This window comes from Apteryx mantelli, chromosome Z (genome assembly GCF_036417845.1).
Source record: "Apteryx mantelli isolate bAptMan1 chromosome Z, bAptMan1.hap1, whole genome shotgun sequence".
In the NCBI taxonomy this organism is placed as follows: Eukaryota; Metazoa; Chordata; class Aves; order Apterygiformes; family Apterygidae; genus Apteryx; species Apteryx mantelli.
In genome coordinates, this window is record NC_090020.1 from 51,886,473 (window position 1) to 51,900,017 (window position 13,545).

At 33.4% G+C, this 13,545-nt stretch overlaps 1 protein-coding gene across 1 annotated transcript in view; it reads left to right on the plus strand.

The window, feature by feature from the left end:
- KIAA0825 (KIAA0825 ortholog) overlaps window positions 1–13,545 on the plus strand; it is a 251,032-nt gene that overhangs the window by 107,220 nt on the left and 130,267 nt on the right. Inside the window, exons 15-17 of the mRNA XM_067315851.1 lie at window positions 6,427–6,618; window positions 8,549–8,782; window positions 10,553–10,961. Of these exons, the coding sequence (XP_067171952.1) occupies window positions 6,427–6,618; window positions 8,549–8,782; window positions 10,553–10,961 (835 nt within the window). The remainder of the gene's footprint in view (window positions 1–6,426; window positions 6,619–8,548; window positions 8,783–10,552; window positions 10,962–13,545) is intronic.

Sequence of the window (13,545 nt, forward strand, 5' to 3'; positions counted from 1 at the left end):
ACTTTCATTTTATATAAAGCTGAAACTTCCAATGATCTGTCTTCTAGAACCACTTTGATGGGATTAATTAGCTAATGGTAAAATAATTGTATTCTATACATCATTAATTTGGTAGAAAATAAAACTTTAAATGATATAAAAAAGTATATTATATGGATCAATAAAATACATTTATCAAACACCATTGCCTATATGCAGTTTTATTTGTGCTAGGTAAGCTACAATATTTTTGATAATGTGAGCTCTCATATAATAGTACAAGAAAAGTTGCACTAATAAGCTATACAATCTGGGGTTCTTTTGTTCAGCAAGATAAAACACTTAAAAAACATAGCATTTGTAAATAACATTATAAAATTAAAGTTAACCAGGATAAAATATCACAAATGCTTAAGAAGTCTGTCTTTCCAGTTCAGGAGTAGAAAAGACCCAAAGCTTAAGTGACAAACTTTGGACATACCTCTCACTTCAAAGTTTTTATCTAAGTCTGCAAAGAGAGGTGACAAGATTTGGACTTTTGTCAGTTTATGTGCAATATGATGTATGATATGTACAGATCCTCCTCAAATATAAAATTATTAGAGCAAACATATAAAAAGTCACAGAATAGGTGAACCAAAACTGAACCACTTATTTGTCTCGAGTAAAATAACTGGGGAAAACATACTTTTGAAAAAAAGTTAGAAAACTTATCAAACCTCTGTAACTTAAACTAGAACTCTAGATAACCTAGGTGTATTGAATTACAGTTAATTATAATGTAATCAATGCCCAGAGTTGTTTTCTGTAGGTCCAACATTTATTAATTTTCTTCTAAGACATATTCCTAAGTAAGTGAAGGATCTACAGACCTTTGTTTTGCCTCTGTGGGGAGAAATAATGAAGATAGCTAATGTTTTTTAACTTTCTGACAAAATAAACAGTTTTGCAGTTTTCTTGGGGGACATTTTTGTCAGAATCACTTTATCACCCATGAACATGAAACAGAAATGGATTATTCTGACAAGCAACAAATAATAGAGGAATAAGGAAAAGTGTTCTTGCATAATATGAGTTATTGAATCCAGCAGATGCTGATTTAGAAAAAGGAAGGATGAAAAAGAATTTCTGCCAGACTTGCTCTAAATGCGCAACATGCCAGCAGAACAATCTATGGCTTCTCATTTGAGAGTCTTTTTTTCCAGGAACCAGGAACTATTCTTCACAAAATAAAGCAAAAAGTAGTAGCTGTACCGACCTACACTGACCTCGCACAGGATCAATACCAAGGGGAACCTACTCAGTCAACAGCCACCTCACCATTTACTAATAGTAGATAAGGAGGAGGTCACTGAGAAATCATCAACAAGGCACATGCAAGGCCTTCAATCAGTCCTTAGTCCTCAGTCATACTTTTGTTTAAGAAGAAGAGATGATAGCACCAGCTTCATTGTGGATAATAGAAAATGAAATGAAGCCCCTTTAAAGAATTCTTATTCATTACAATGAATACATGAGACTCGCATTGTTGCAGAGATTTATTTTCTACATTCATCTTTAAAAGTGAATACTGCCATGTGGATGTAGACTGGAAGAAAACTGTTTTCACAGCAGGACAAGGCCTTTGGCAGTTTAACCAAATAATTTTGGCTTGCAGAATGCATATTCGAGAGACTAATGGAAAAGGCTATCATATAGCCTGTTATAGTTGCACCTAGATGCTATCCTAGTCCTTGCTAAGACTTTGAAACAAGAACTGATAGTGACATTTGCAAGTGTTCTGTGATAAATTTAAGGCTGCCAATATGAAATTGAATCCAAAGAAATGTGAGTTGTTTCAAAAAGTACACACATAATCAGTCAGGGGAGGGAATTTCCATTAAGAAAGAAAAACCAACCAACTCCCTAGACACTAATAGATATGAAGAGTTTTCTAAGACTCTGCTTCTATAAATCAATTTCTGCCAAGAGAAACAACTTGATAATATATTGTGTGGAAGGAAAGGAATTTTTTTTGTCCACCTCAATTCTGTGCCTCTTGTGAGCAGCTCTTTACCTGCCCTAGCATCTTAAGGTAAATGGCACTGATTTTCTGTAACTTGCCTAATGTAAGAGTACAAGATGGTAACTTTATGAGCTGACCTTGCTTGTGACTCAGGCAGAACTTTTAGTGACAGTGGTGAGTTATTACAGAAGAAAATGTACGTTCTCTAAATAAATTATTTTCTCCATAAAGAACTTCTGTCATTGGTTAAATGTGTAGAACAATTTTAAAACTTTTGTTTAAGGTACTTGAAGCTAATTATTTTTGTGCTTCCTTGTAATAACTCCTTGGATTCAGGAATCCTGAGACACAACCTGACAGGCTGAAAAAAGTGCTAGTCCAATGGTTCAGTCAGACAGTTTTGGGGAAATGTGGTCATGCAGGTTTTTTGTTGAGACAAAGCTTGGGCGGTTAATCTGCAACATTGTCCTGATTTGAAGAGCAAAGAATTAATTTCTTGGAGGAATTTATATGCTTGTGAAGAGATGGCTCTCCCCTCCAGATGTTTCTGGATCATCCAGTGTGAGGCTAAATACAGACTTGCAAGAATAGACTCTAGAACACCTGAAAGTTTTCCTAGCTTCTTCATAGTATCAAACTGTATAATGATAGCTGAACATCATAAGATTAGAAAATGATTTTGAAGGCAGTTTCTCTTCAAAATACCAGTCTGACCAAAACTTTTGTTGATACTGTACTTGCATAACCAATGTGGTAAAATGGTAGAAGGGTTTACTGGAATGTTATAGTTCTAGCTAGAAGAACAATGGCAAAGGGACCTTAATCAGATATCCTGTTCCTTTTGATGACTTGCCGGCGATGAGCTAAAGAAAAGAGTAAATAGTTTTTATGGAAAACAGTTTTTATGGAATTTTTGAAGTATTAAATAGGAATTTCCGTATGGACTGTAATCGAGCCCTGACATATCACATAGTTTCTGTTGATAAAATGTGAAGCTAGTCTCTGATAAATTATTAGATAGATCATATGGACTGTTTTGCAAAGTAAAGACCTGGTCAATCCTGTTAGGAACCTCTTCATACAGTAGAGCTGTAAACTGAATATACTTTAAGAGGGTGACCTGTTCAGTATTAATCCCAATAAGTGGAGTAATACAAAGAACATAATGTGGCCATAGGCCTAAATTCAATATTGTCCCATCAAATTTTGGCTATCAGAATGCCAGGGTTTCAGCGTATTACCCATTAAAAGCAAAGCAGGAGGGATTAGGATAGTGATGATTTTTCTGTTTGACCCGGGTAGACAGATTTCACAGAAGCAATTAACCCAGGGATTCATTAATGGAAGCTTCTTCCCAGATGGATGAAAAGAAATTGTTCGGGGAGAAAAAAATTCTAAAGGAGGTTGAATGAGAGTAAAATAGTTTGGGATTAGTGATGTATACACAGAGTACTAGTTTGCTGATATGTTAATAATTAAGGTCAAATGATCTAAAGTTTGTTACATATATCCTTCTGTCTTGTATTGGGTTTTTTATCTGACACAAGTTTAGGATTCAATGGATTCATAGATGGCAGTTAGTACAGGGGATATTATAGTTTGGATTTTACTAAATTGAAATGGGTGGGATTAAGATCTGCATTTGATTCAAGATAGAAGTAATATGATCTTAAATTCCATTTTGGAATAACAAACTAAAATAATAGACTTTCTGCCAAAATGGAGTCATTTTCAAAGTTACAATAGATTCTAGCTGTCAAGGCTGACTGGAGAATGATTGCACTGGGGAGGTGTGTCTCTATGGGAGACAAGTAAAATGATCTACCAGAACAGTAATAGAAAAGGAATAGAAAAAAAGCCAATGACAGAAGAAGCACTGAGAACATAGCCCAAAGAAGCAAGAAGCATGGAGTTCCTACTGAAAGAGGTTTGATGCTATAAACAATGAAAATATATCCTTTTTGCCTTCTTTGTATTCTCATTGGCTGCTGTTATTTAAATTACCAAGAAAACAGAAGTTCTGTGTTCTTTGCAAATAACAGAACTGTATCAGAAATAACTTGTTCCATCATCAGTTTCTTTTCCTAGATGAAACAGCCTGTAGAAATTTGAATTTTGACTACCTCTTTTGGTCAAAAAAGACAGCATAACTGTTTATAGCTTGCCTGTGTTTTAAGGATTCTCTAGGGAGGGAGAAGTCTAGAGTCAATAACAGAAGATTCTCTAAATTTGGTAAGATACATTTCATGACTAACCTGATAGCAGATAAGAGCTGAATCAGTGTGATAATGTCAGCAAGTTACTGGCAGGTATTTCTATCAGTAGAAAAGAAATATGGATAAATTATGCTTGTAGTGCTGCCTCTTTAAAGAGGTGTTTTTAATATACAGCACCATCCAAAGAGATTATGTGCATTATTTTGACAGAGGAAGATTGTTTCGTCATGACTGGTTAAAGCATACCTGTTAATTGCAAGATTTTCAAAATATCTGATTTTCTCATAAAGATACTTATTATTGTTATTATTATTAATAATAATAACAATGTGTATTTATTATGGCATCCTCTCTGCATATGGAACATTATGGTCTATGGGAATAACAAACAGCAAACTTTCTTTAACAGGTACCTAAGATAACTTATATATCCATATTTATAGAAGTACTACTAAAACGAAAAAGAAGCATACCGTTTCAGCTATCTGTCAGAGTTTTAGCTTCACAGATTAGCTTTTGATATACAAATGTAGTGAGTGGAAAAAAAGAGAAATATATAGTGGGAAGCATCAGTGGGCAATAAGTATCGTGTCTGTCATATAAATACTGTTCTTATGTGATGATTAACAAAAAGTCTGTATTGGAATTCAAGCTAAGATGAATATTTAATGTTATGACAGGTAAGCTAATAAATGTTAAAGAAAAAATTTTAACGGAAGAGAAATCTACATATCTTTCTGTAGACTCCTAATTCAAAATATTTAACCAGCTATACTGATCAACTAGCTAAACCTTTAAACTATCTGACATTATCACGCCAGTTTTATCAGTCAGAAAACTCAAGGGTGTTACATTTCAACTTGAGCTTTGAAGGGTTGTTATCCTTACAATAAGGGCAAAATTTACTTCAGGGTGAAACAGGAAAAGCTGATTAAAGCATATATTTTTTGTTGTGGTTAGCCTCAAAATGTGTTTTAGTAGTAAGTATACTTCTTGATTCCCAGAGATCTTTGCTTAAAAGCAAAATATTTGTATAGTTCATATGCTAGCTATAAGAAAATATATGTATAACCCTCCCCAGAATTCTTTTATACTTCTTTCCATTTATCTGAAGTTATTTATAATCGGAAAGTTATTAGTAAGGATATTAATAAATTATGACTAAAACATACTCTGTGGCAGTATCATAATGGAAAATTTAGGCTTAATTTCAAGTCCAACACCATTGGACAATGATAGATTTCGAAGGCCAGATGTACCACTAGAAGCAAGCAGTCTAGAAATTTGGGCTCTCTGTCTTTCTCCTACACAGGTTGCTAAAGATATGGGCAGTCAAAATGGCAGAAAACCATGACATTTCAAGCAGAATTGTATCTAATTCAGTCTTCTAAAAACTTTCAGTTTTTCAAACTAGAAATTTAAATGAAAAAGTGTTCTGCTTGTTCCGTCTCTAGTCATTGTTATGATCATTAACATCAAAAGTGTATTCCAGAAATATACAGGAAGTTGAAGTCTTTGACATTAGCAAAAGTCAAAGCCATTGAGTTGCTTTGGTTCAAAGACAGGTTTAAACCCATCATTATTCTTCAATTGAGAGAATGTTTTATAATGATTATGAAAAACATTTAGAAATATATGTTATGTAAGTAAATATCAATCACATTTACTAAAATCATTAGTTATCTTTAAAAACATAAGTGGCTTTAGTTTACTAGGGCTCAGATTTTGGGCAACTGATTTCTTAATTTCTTCTTACACTGAAAAACAAACAAATCCAACCTATTTTGAGGAGTATGCAGCTGCTACTTTATTTGATTTTATTCATCCAAATTGATTTCCATTATTTCCTGTTACTAATATATTTATAAGAGGAGTTAAGCATGTGGTAACTTTTTGATTGTGATTCTACAGAAATAGTACTGTTTCCTCTGATTAATATTTAATAAATGATCAAATTCAAATTATATACTGAATATATTTTGAATTAAAATAGGCATATTCCATAGTTTGTAAACATACTTGAGGAGCTTTTGAATGGTTATATATAATTCAGGAAGACAGTCAAATGTCATTGTGCAGAGTAAGATCAGATTTTAGTATCTGTAAGTATTATTGTTCTTTGAAATATTATTCAGATACAGTTTTCAGTTATTTTTGATTAATACTGCCTATTACTATGACTTGAATTACTTGGAAATTATAACCATGGTTTTGCTTATTTTCAAGGAAATGAAATGTTGAATTGTGATGAACAAAGATCTTTCATAGAACAGAAAACAAATAACAAAGAGCCTACTCTGATTGAAGCAATCTTTACAGTATTGTCTTACTGTATTTTATCGCCCAAATCACTTGGCATTGCTTTTGAGACCTACATGGAGAAGGAACATCTGTGGGATTGCTTATGTAATATGACAGGTATTTAATTTATTAATACATATTTTAAATCTGATGTTAAACCTCATTACTTTTCAGACAGGTACTGCATATTATTTTTACTTTGATAAGTTAGATGAAATGATGGTATGTTACTTCAATATTTTGTTATAATTGAAGTGTTTAGAGCAATCAGAACACTATAGGCATGGTGTAAATTTTGAAGAATAAAGCAGAGATTATAGAACAGTGTGGTAGACCAGGAGTCTGCTTTCCCTAAGTGTCTGTCTTACCAGCAGGCTTGCAGCAGATAATTTCTGTAGTTCACCCATGCATACAGGTTCTTTGTCTCTGTGCAGTTAAGAGCTCCAGACCTTTGCCAGTATTTTCAAGTGGGAAATGATTGAAGGAGAGTGAAAAAAAAAAGGACTCCTGTTGAGGGAGAAATAGTCTGATGAGCTTATAGACTCTGCTGCCATCAGGCAGGCAGACTTCTAATTTTCCGTGGAGATGGAGAGTTCCCCTCATGCTTATAGTAAATAATGCTGCCCTTCAAAGAAAACTGGGATTCAGCCGGAAAAGGGAGATGAGGTTTGGATGAATGATCCAAAATATGGGCAAGCTCAAGAGAAAAGAAAGGAAGAAAAGTGGGAGAAAGTAAGAGGGATAATAGGAGTATGAAGATCACAAATAGAAATTAATGGTGGTAAAAATGTTCACGTATTCCTCAGAGGAAAAAAATGTGATTACAAACAGTAGAAGTCTAAGGCAAAAGAAGAAGAAAAATACAGAAATATTTTATAGAAAGCTCAAGAAAAAACACACAGACTAGTATAAAACTTGGACCAGTACAGACAAGCAAAAGTTAGGGCAAAGAACCTTAGTGGGAAACCTGTTGAAAAATATCTCTGTGTCCTGCCTGACAACTGCTGCTCTATTGCTTTTCTTTTTTTGAGGTTCATCGAAAATCTCTCAATTGTTCTGAGGGACAGTTCTTCTCAGATATGTACTATGTTCTACACTTGCCTTTCCCTTAAGCTGTTAAGGCCTCCTCCATAAAGCTTCCTTATTCTACTCTTTTTTTTTTCATTCATTCTAAACATCTTTCAAAAACCAGTGTCTTCTTGCTTATTGATGGTTTACTTAAGTTCAAAACTTAGGTGAGCAACTAAGTGATTTCTAGGAGTAAAAAATTAAAAGGAAAATGTTCTAAAACTAAAAGCTGTTTAGCTGTTGTGATGGAAGAACGCTTCAGCATCTGTAATCACTTGACACCATCAGCTTCACTTCTAGTGGAATTCTGTAGAGGAACTACATTCTGCATGGCTTCAGGGCTACAGCGTATCCCCTCTTTCTGGAGAAAATAGTCAATTCTTTGTGATTTTATGAATGTGGAGAACATTGATACTCATTCCAAAGTTAGTAACTGCATTTAAAGTGTTCTATTTTCAACATGCAATCTGATAACAAGCTATGTTTCTGTTGATGACATTTTTATGCATTTTTGTTGCCAAAATACCCTTTTCCCTACGTTGTTCTCTAATAAAACAGATTGGTTAGCTAACAAATGCAACTTTATTAGTATTATCAAAGACAAGGAGGTAAAGATAAATAGGTATATCTGCTTGCCTCATTAAAGTCTAACAAATAATAAATGTACTCCACATAAGAAGGAAGACATCAGTCTGATTAAGTTATATATTGTGTGGAAATATATTGTGTAGAGAAATAAGGAAGAAGGAAATAAATTAAATTATCACTTTTTCCAGTACTGTATTAAGCTGTACATGCTACATGATTTCTCTTTGTACTATTTCTTTGATTTGTAACAGACCAACAGTCATGAGTATGTTATTATGAATCATAATGTTGTTACTTTTCTTTCCATAAGGATTCTAAAACACTTCTTTCTGAAAGATATACACAAATGTCTATACACTTACTGAATATTTAATACTTTTTTCTTCTGAAGTTTCCAGTTGTGGCAACTCAGAGCCAGAGGTTATCAGACACTTGAAGATGACTTTGATTAATTCAGTCAAGGGTATAGTGAAGCAGATAATTTCTCTGATGCATTCATGGGAGGCAACAGAAAACTATGGAACATATCAGCACAAGCAAATAGTTCCTGAAAGTTTACTGAAAACAGTTCCAAAGGAATGGAATTATACACTTTGTGAAATGAAGAGAAAAGAATCTGGGAAATGTAGGTGAAATTTATACTGTTATATAAATTTGTCATAAGAGCTTGTTATGCATTTACTGAATTCATATCAAAATTGAACAGGTAGGATTCATGAGTGTTACAGTTTGACAATAAACAAAATTATTTCCAAACATACGTGTGGGGCTTTTTAGGTTTTAATAGATTTCCAGCATTACAATTCAATACCTCTTTCTTGAGGTTTACACCCTTGCACAAACAACCAAATCTTTTTTAAATATCAGTAGTACTTTAAAAGTTTTTACCATCTGGCAGTAGTATGATGGGATTCAAAACAGAGTAAATAATATCTATGCTCTTATCTTACTGGCTGTGACTAATTCTTCTTATAGCTGTCATCTTTTTAATCTGGACTGCTTAAATTTAGATATGCAGTGTTGACTGAAATGATACAAACTTGTTCATCCCAACTTCACAACAAAACGATTTATATTTGAATAGCAGTAAAACTGGTAATGAATTTGCTAATGCTTGGTTGTTGAAATAGTCACTAAAGAAAGATAGATAATATACATAATAGGAGATGTTTTGAAGGGGATTGGATGTAAAGATGATTTCTGGTATTTACTTTTGTAACCCACTTTGCCTAAAGCCTCCATCATTTTAAAATACTAACTTTGCAAACAATTCACCACAAACTTATTGCCACCAAAATATTGCCTGAGTTATTTTCAATAGAGTATACACTACTGTAGTATATCCTGGCATGAAGTTTTGAAAATGTAGATTTTGGTCAAGCCTGCTTTACAGTGCTAGGGCTTCAGTTCATTCTTCCTTTCTATATACCTTTTCTTCAGCATCTTGATGCATGTTTATGCAGCTGTCTGTGTGCTCGCTCCACTCATGCTCCAATCTGACTACAACAGATCAAGTGTAATCTAGAACTTGGGTGGTAATTTTAGGCTATTGCTAAGTCTGAACTGATATGACTAGCTGAGATGTTGGCTCACTTGCTTAGTGGCAAAGATAATTTGATTATGTGACATCTAGAACACTGCTGACCTTTTTTCTTCTTCCCCCTTTTTTTTTTTTAAGCCAGTTCAGAATGCAAGTGGAATGGGCCAGGATATATTTTTTTTATCAACACTTGACTCTGTATTGTGAACCCCCTTTTGTTTTGTTGTGTTGTGTTTTGTTTTTCATTTTAGATATGTCTTGTTTTTTCAACAGCATATTTTCCATAGTTACTTTTATAGTTACTTTTAATATCTGGAATGGTTAGAAAAGAGTGCTATAGAGTGTCCATCCTTCCTATATGAAAGCCTATAAGCTGAAGTTTTGTAGGTTTGAAAACAGGATACTAAGTATATTCATAATCTTTAGTTTTCTGTCAGTCCTTTTCTAAGACATTAGTGCAATGCTCTATGCTTGCAGTAAAAAAAAAAAAATACACTGCAATTTTGAAGCCAACGTCTTTACCATTTTATTACAAGCTACTCAGAATACCTGGCTGTTATCTTTTTCATTTATTCTGTAATAACTGTGCACAACAGCACTAACTGTTAATAGAATCACAGTCTGAAATCTAAATTTTCTAGTTTCTCTGTTTTCAGTTCATGTTATTGTTGAGATTTTGGGGGATTCATATGGAGGAAGCAAATACAAGTCTAGCTACAGTGTTGAGTACTTAAGCTTTTTACCCATTTTTGATACAAAAGAAAGTTAGAAATTATCATACAACATTCAGAAGCATGCTGTGATAGAACTAGAATGTTAATGTTAATCATATCTTCTTTTCTTTCTTTTTTTAAGGCTTCACAAGGCTTGCAGCTCAGGCAGTATCTATTGTAATCAGCAAGTTACCTACAGTGATTGCATGTTTGCCTCCCCCAATTAAGTACTTCTTTTTTCTGGCTGAGAGAAAAATGTCAAGAAACTTTGTTGAATTGAAGAAAGCTGGTCTGCTTGTCTGGAACTTGATTGTAATTATATGTCAGATATTTGAGGATGGAAATACTGCAGTACTTTTAACAGGTGCAACACTTGACAGATGGAGCAAAGAAAAACTCAGTTTAGTTCGTGTGTGCTTAGAAAGTATTATGGGAAAACAGAAAAGTGGTCCTAAACAAGTGACCCAGAAGGTTATACAGAGCATTGAACAACAAAGACCAAACTGGATTGAAAGCCAGTTGCTGAAAGCAAGAAAATTGAGCACAGACTGGTAAGAATTTGCTATTTTTCAACTGCTGTTGTTTGCTCTTTATTTTACTGGATTACTGATGTGCTTATGACTATTGTTCAATTTTTAAAAAAATGTTTAGATGAATAGTGATCTTATGTTAAGTGAAATAGATTAGTTCTTAATATTGATGCTATTATAATGTATTTTTGCAAGTTAATTGCATGGTTAAAAAAGTAAACGACAGTTGTTTCATGGGAACAGTCTATTCATAGACTTAGAGACTTCAGATTTTCATGATGATCTGTAAATGCAGACAATTTATTTGGTATATCTTTTAGTATGTGAACAGGTGTTCTGACTAGGAGACACCGTAATATATTTATAAATGAATTTTGCTATGGTGATTAAATTAAGGGGAAATATAAAAGGCCTTCCATGTTCATTTGTGATTAAAAAGTAAGCCTACTTCATTTTAAAACATAACAAACCCTGAGGGCAAGTAGGACATATCAAAACAGGACAAGAAAAGTACCCTGCTGTGTCTTTGTGAGGAAATATCAACCTTCTCGCATATTTGACATCCAGCTATAATGTTTTTTCAAGGAGTTGTATGTATGTCAATGTGTTCATAGTCCTGTCTTTTTTATTGTGAATTTGTATACCATACATATATTTCTATAAAAATACTATTTCTTTCTAATGTTAAATTTATTGGAGTTACATGACTTAGTGAATTAAATTGTTGACTACTGAAAGTCAGATTCATGAATATTCTTGAAGGTCGCAGTCATTAATATCCTGACAGTAATTGTCTATATAAATAAACAACATAGTCATTCTAGATATGAATCACTGATATCAACAAATAGACTTTCATGCAGTGCTTTAAGGTACAGTATCCTGCTTCTGTGAGTAGCCAGTTAACATGAGTAGCAATAAGCAGTAATAGCGTCACACAAATGCTCATTGGCATTGACCTTTGTAATCTTTACATTTCAATTTAATACTAATTTACAAGCTCTAATCCAGTGATTAAAAGATTGAAGCCAGATGCCAGTCACTGAAACAGTCATAGAATAAAAAACCATCATAATAATGTGTAGATTGATACTTAACAGAATAGTGTCATACTACTATTTGTAATGTTACTGAGAGGAGAGTAGGTATTTTTAAATAAAGAAATGCAGTGTAAGACAAATACTGGGATAAATTCTAAAAACTAAAGCTCTAGTATTTGTACCTCTGCTGAAGTTGAGGATTTGAATTTTAATATACTACTCTGTTCTACTTTTTAACATATACCAAAAATGTTCTAATACATTTTCCACATCAGATATGAAACTGCAGGAAATGATTGTCTTTCATCCATAACTGGAATATAATGTAAGAATGTTTTCTCTGTGTGTGCAGTGCCAACCAAAGTGAGAACTTTTTTTTGATTGGGTCTCCTAATTTTAAGTCTAAAACTTAAGGATGCATTACTTATTCCCCAATTTACTATTTATATGATGCAGCTATGAAACTAAATCCCCTGACTTCAGTGGGATTTCTGCAATGGAAGCCTAGCATAAATGTTACTTTTTCCATTTTATATCCAAATAGCATGAGTCAATTTCTGGAAAAAAAATTTTTTGAGTTAATTAATAGCTAAGATATACAATGTAGAGATAAAATATTGTTATAAAGGCAAATTATAAAACTAATATAGTAAAGCTGTGATATGTAGATATCAGTTAAACTAGGTAATGGTTCACATAATCACTAAACTAAAAGCAGGTATTTCAAAAAGAGACTTGAGGTGTTTACCTAGTTTGTTCGAAATAGCAATAGTTATGTTTGAAAATCTTCACTAAATCAGTGTAAAATTACTTTCCGTATAGCCTTTCCAAAGTTAAAAGATTTTGCAGGTAAATATATTCACATTCATACATGCAGTATGTATGTAAGAAAACAAAACCCATAAAATGCAAAAATTTGTGTGAGAGATGTATGTATATAGATATATGTACACATGCAGTTGTGGAAAACATCTTTGAAGTGGACCAGACTTTTAAAAGCAAGTCTTGAGCGTTTTTGTGTTAAATTATTTTTATCAAGACTGCTAGCTACATTAAAAGTCCAACTAGTATGTAGGTTCCATTTGTGGCATACAAATTCTACTTTGTCTTTAGGGAAATTTTTTAACCCCCCTAAATCTGTAGCAAAAGGTTTAGAAAGTGGCAGTTGTGTACATTGCCTATTTTGTGTACTGCCAGAAAGAATTACCAGTCATTAAATAACCTTCACTTTATAGTAACAACAGAGCTGTAAACAGTCAAGTTAGATTCTGAAGAACACACAGCCCAAAAAGAAAAGAAATGTCTGTCTTTGCAAAGTAATTTGTCGAGTTGACGATTATTGTTTTTCATCGTGGTGACCCTGACTTGGCTGGCTGGGTGCATATACAGATTAAGATGAATGCAGTTATTCCTTGGCTGAGGTCTGCCTCTTTCAGGGCACATTCTTCCTAATGACATGATTGATAGGCAGTCCCAGATCCAGAGAGGAACTCATTAATAATAGCAGTGACTGAATCCAATCATCTGCTTCACCTACACAGTGACGGACAGGAAAGGATACAATT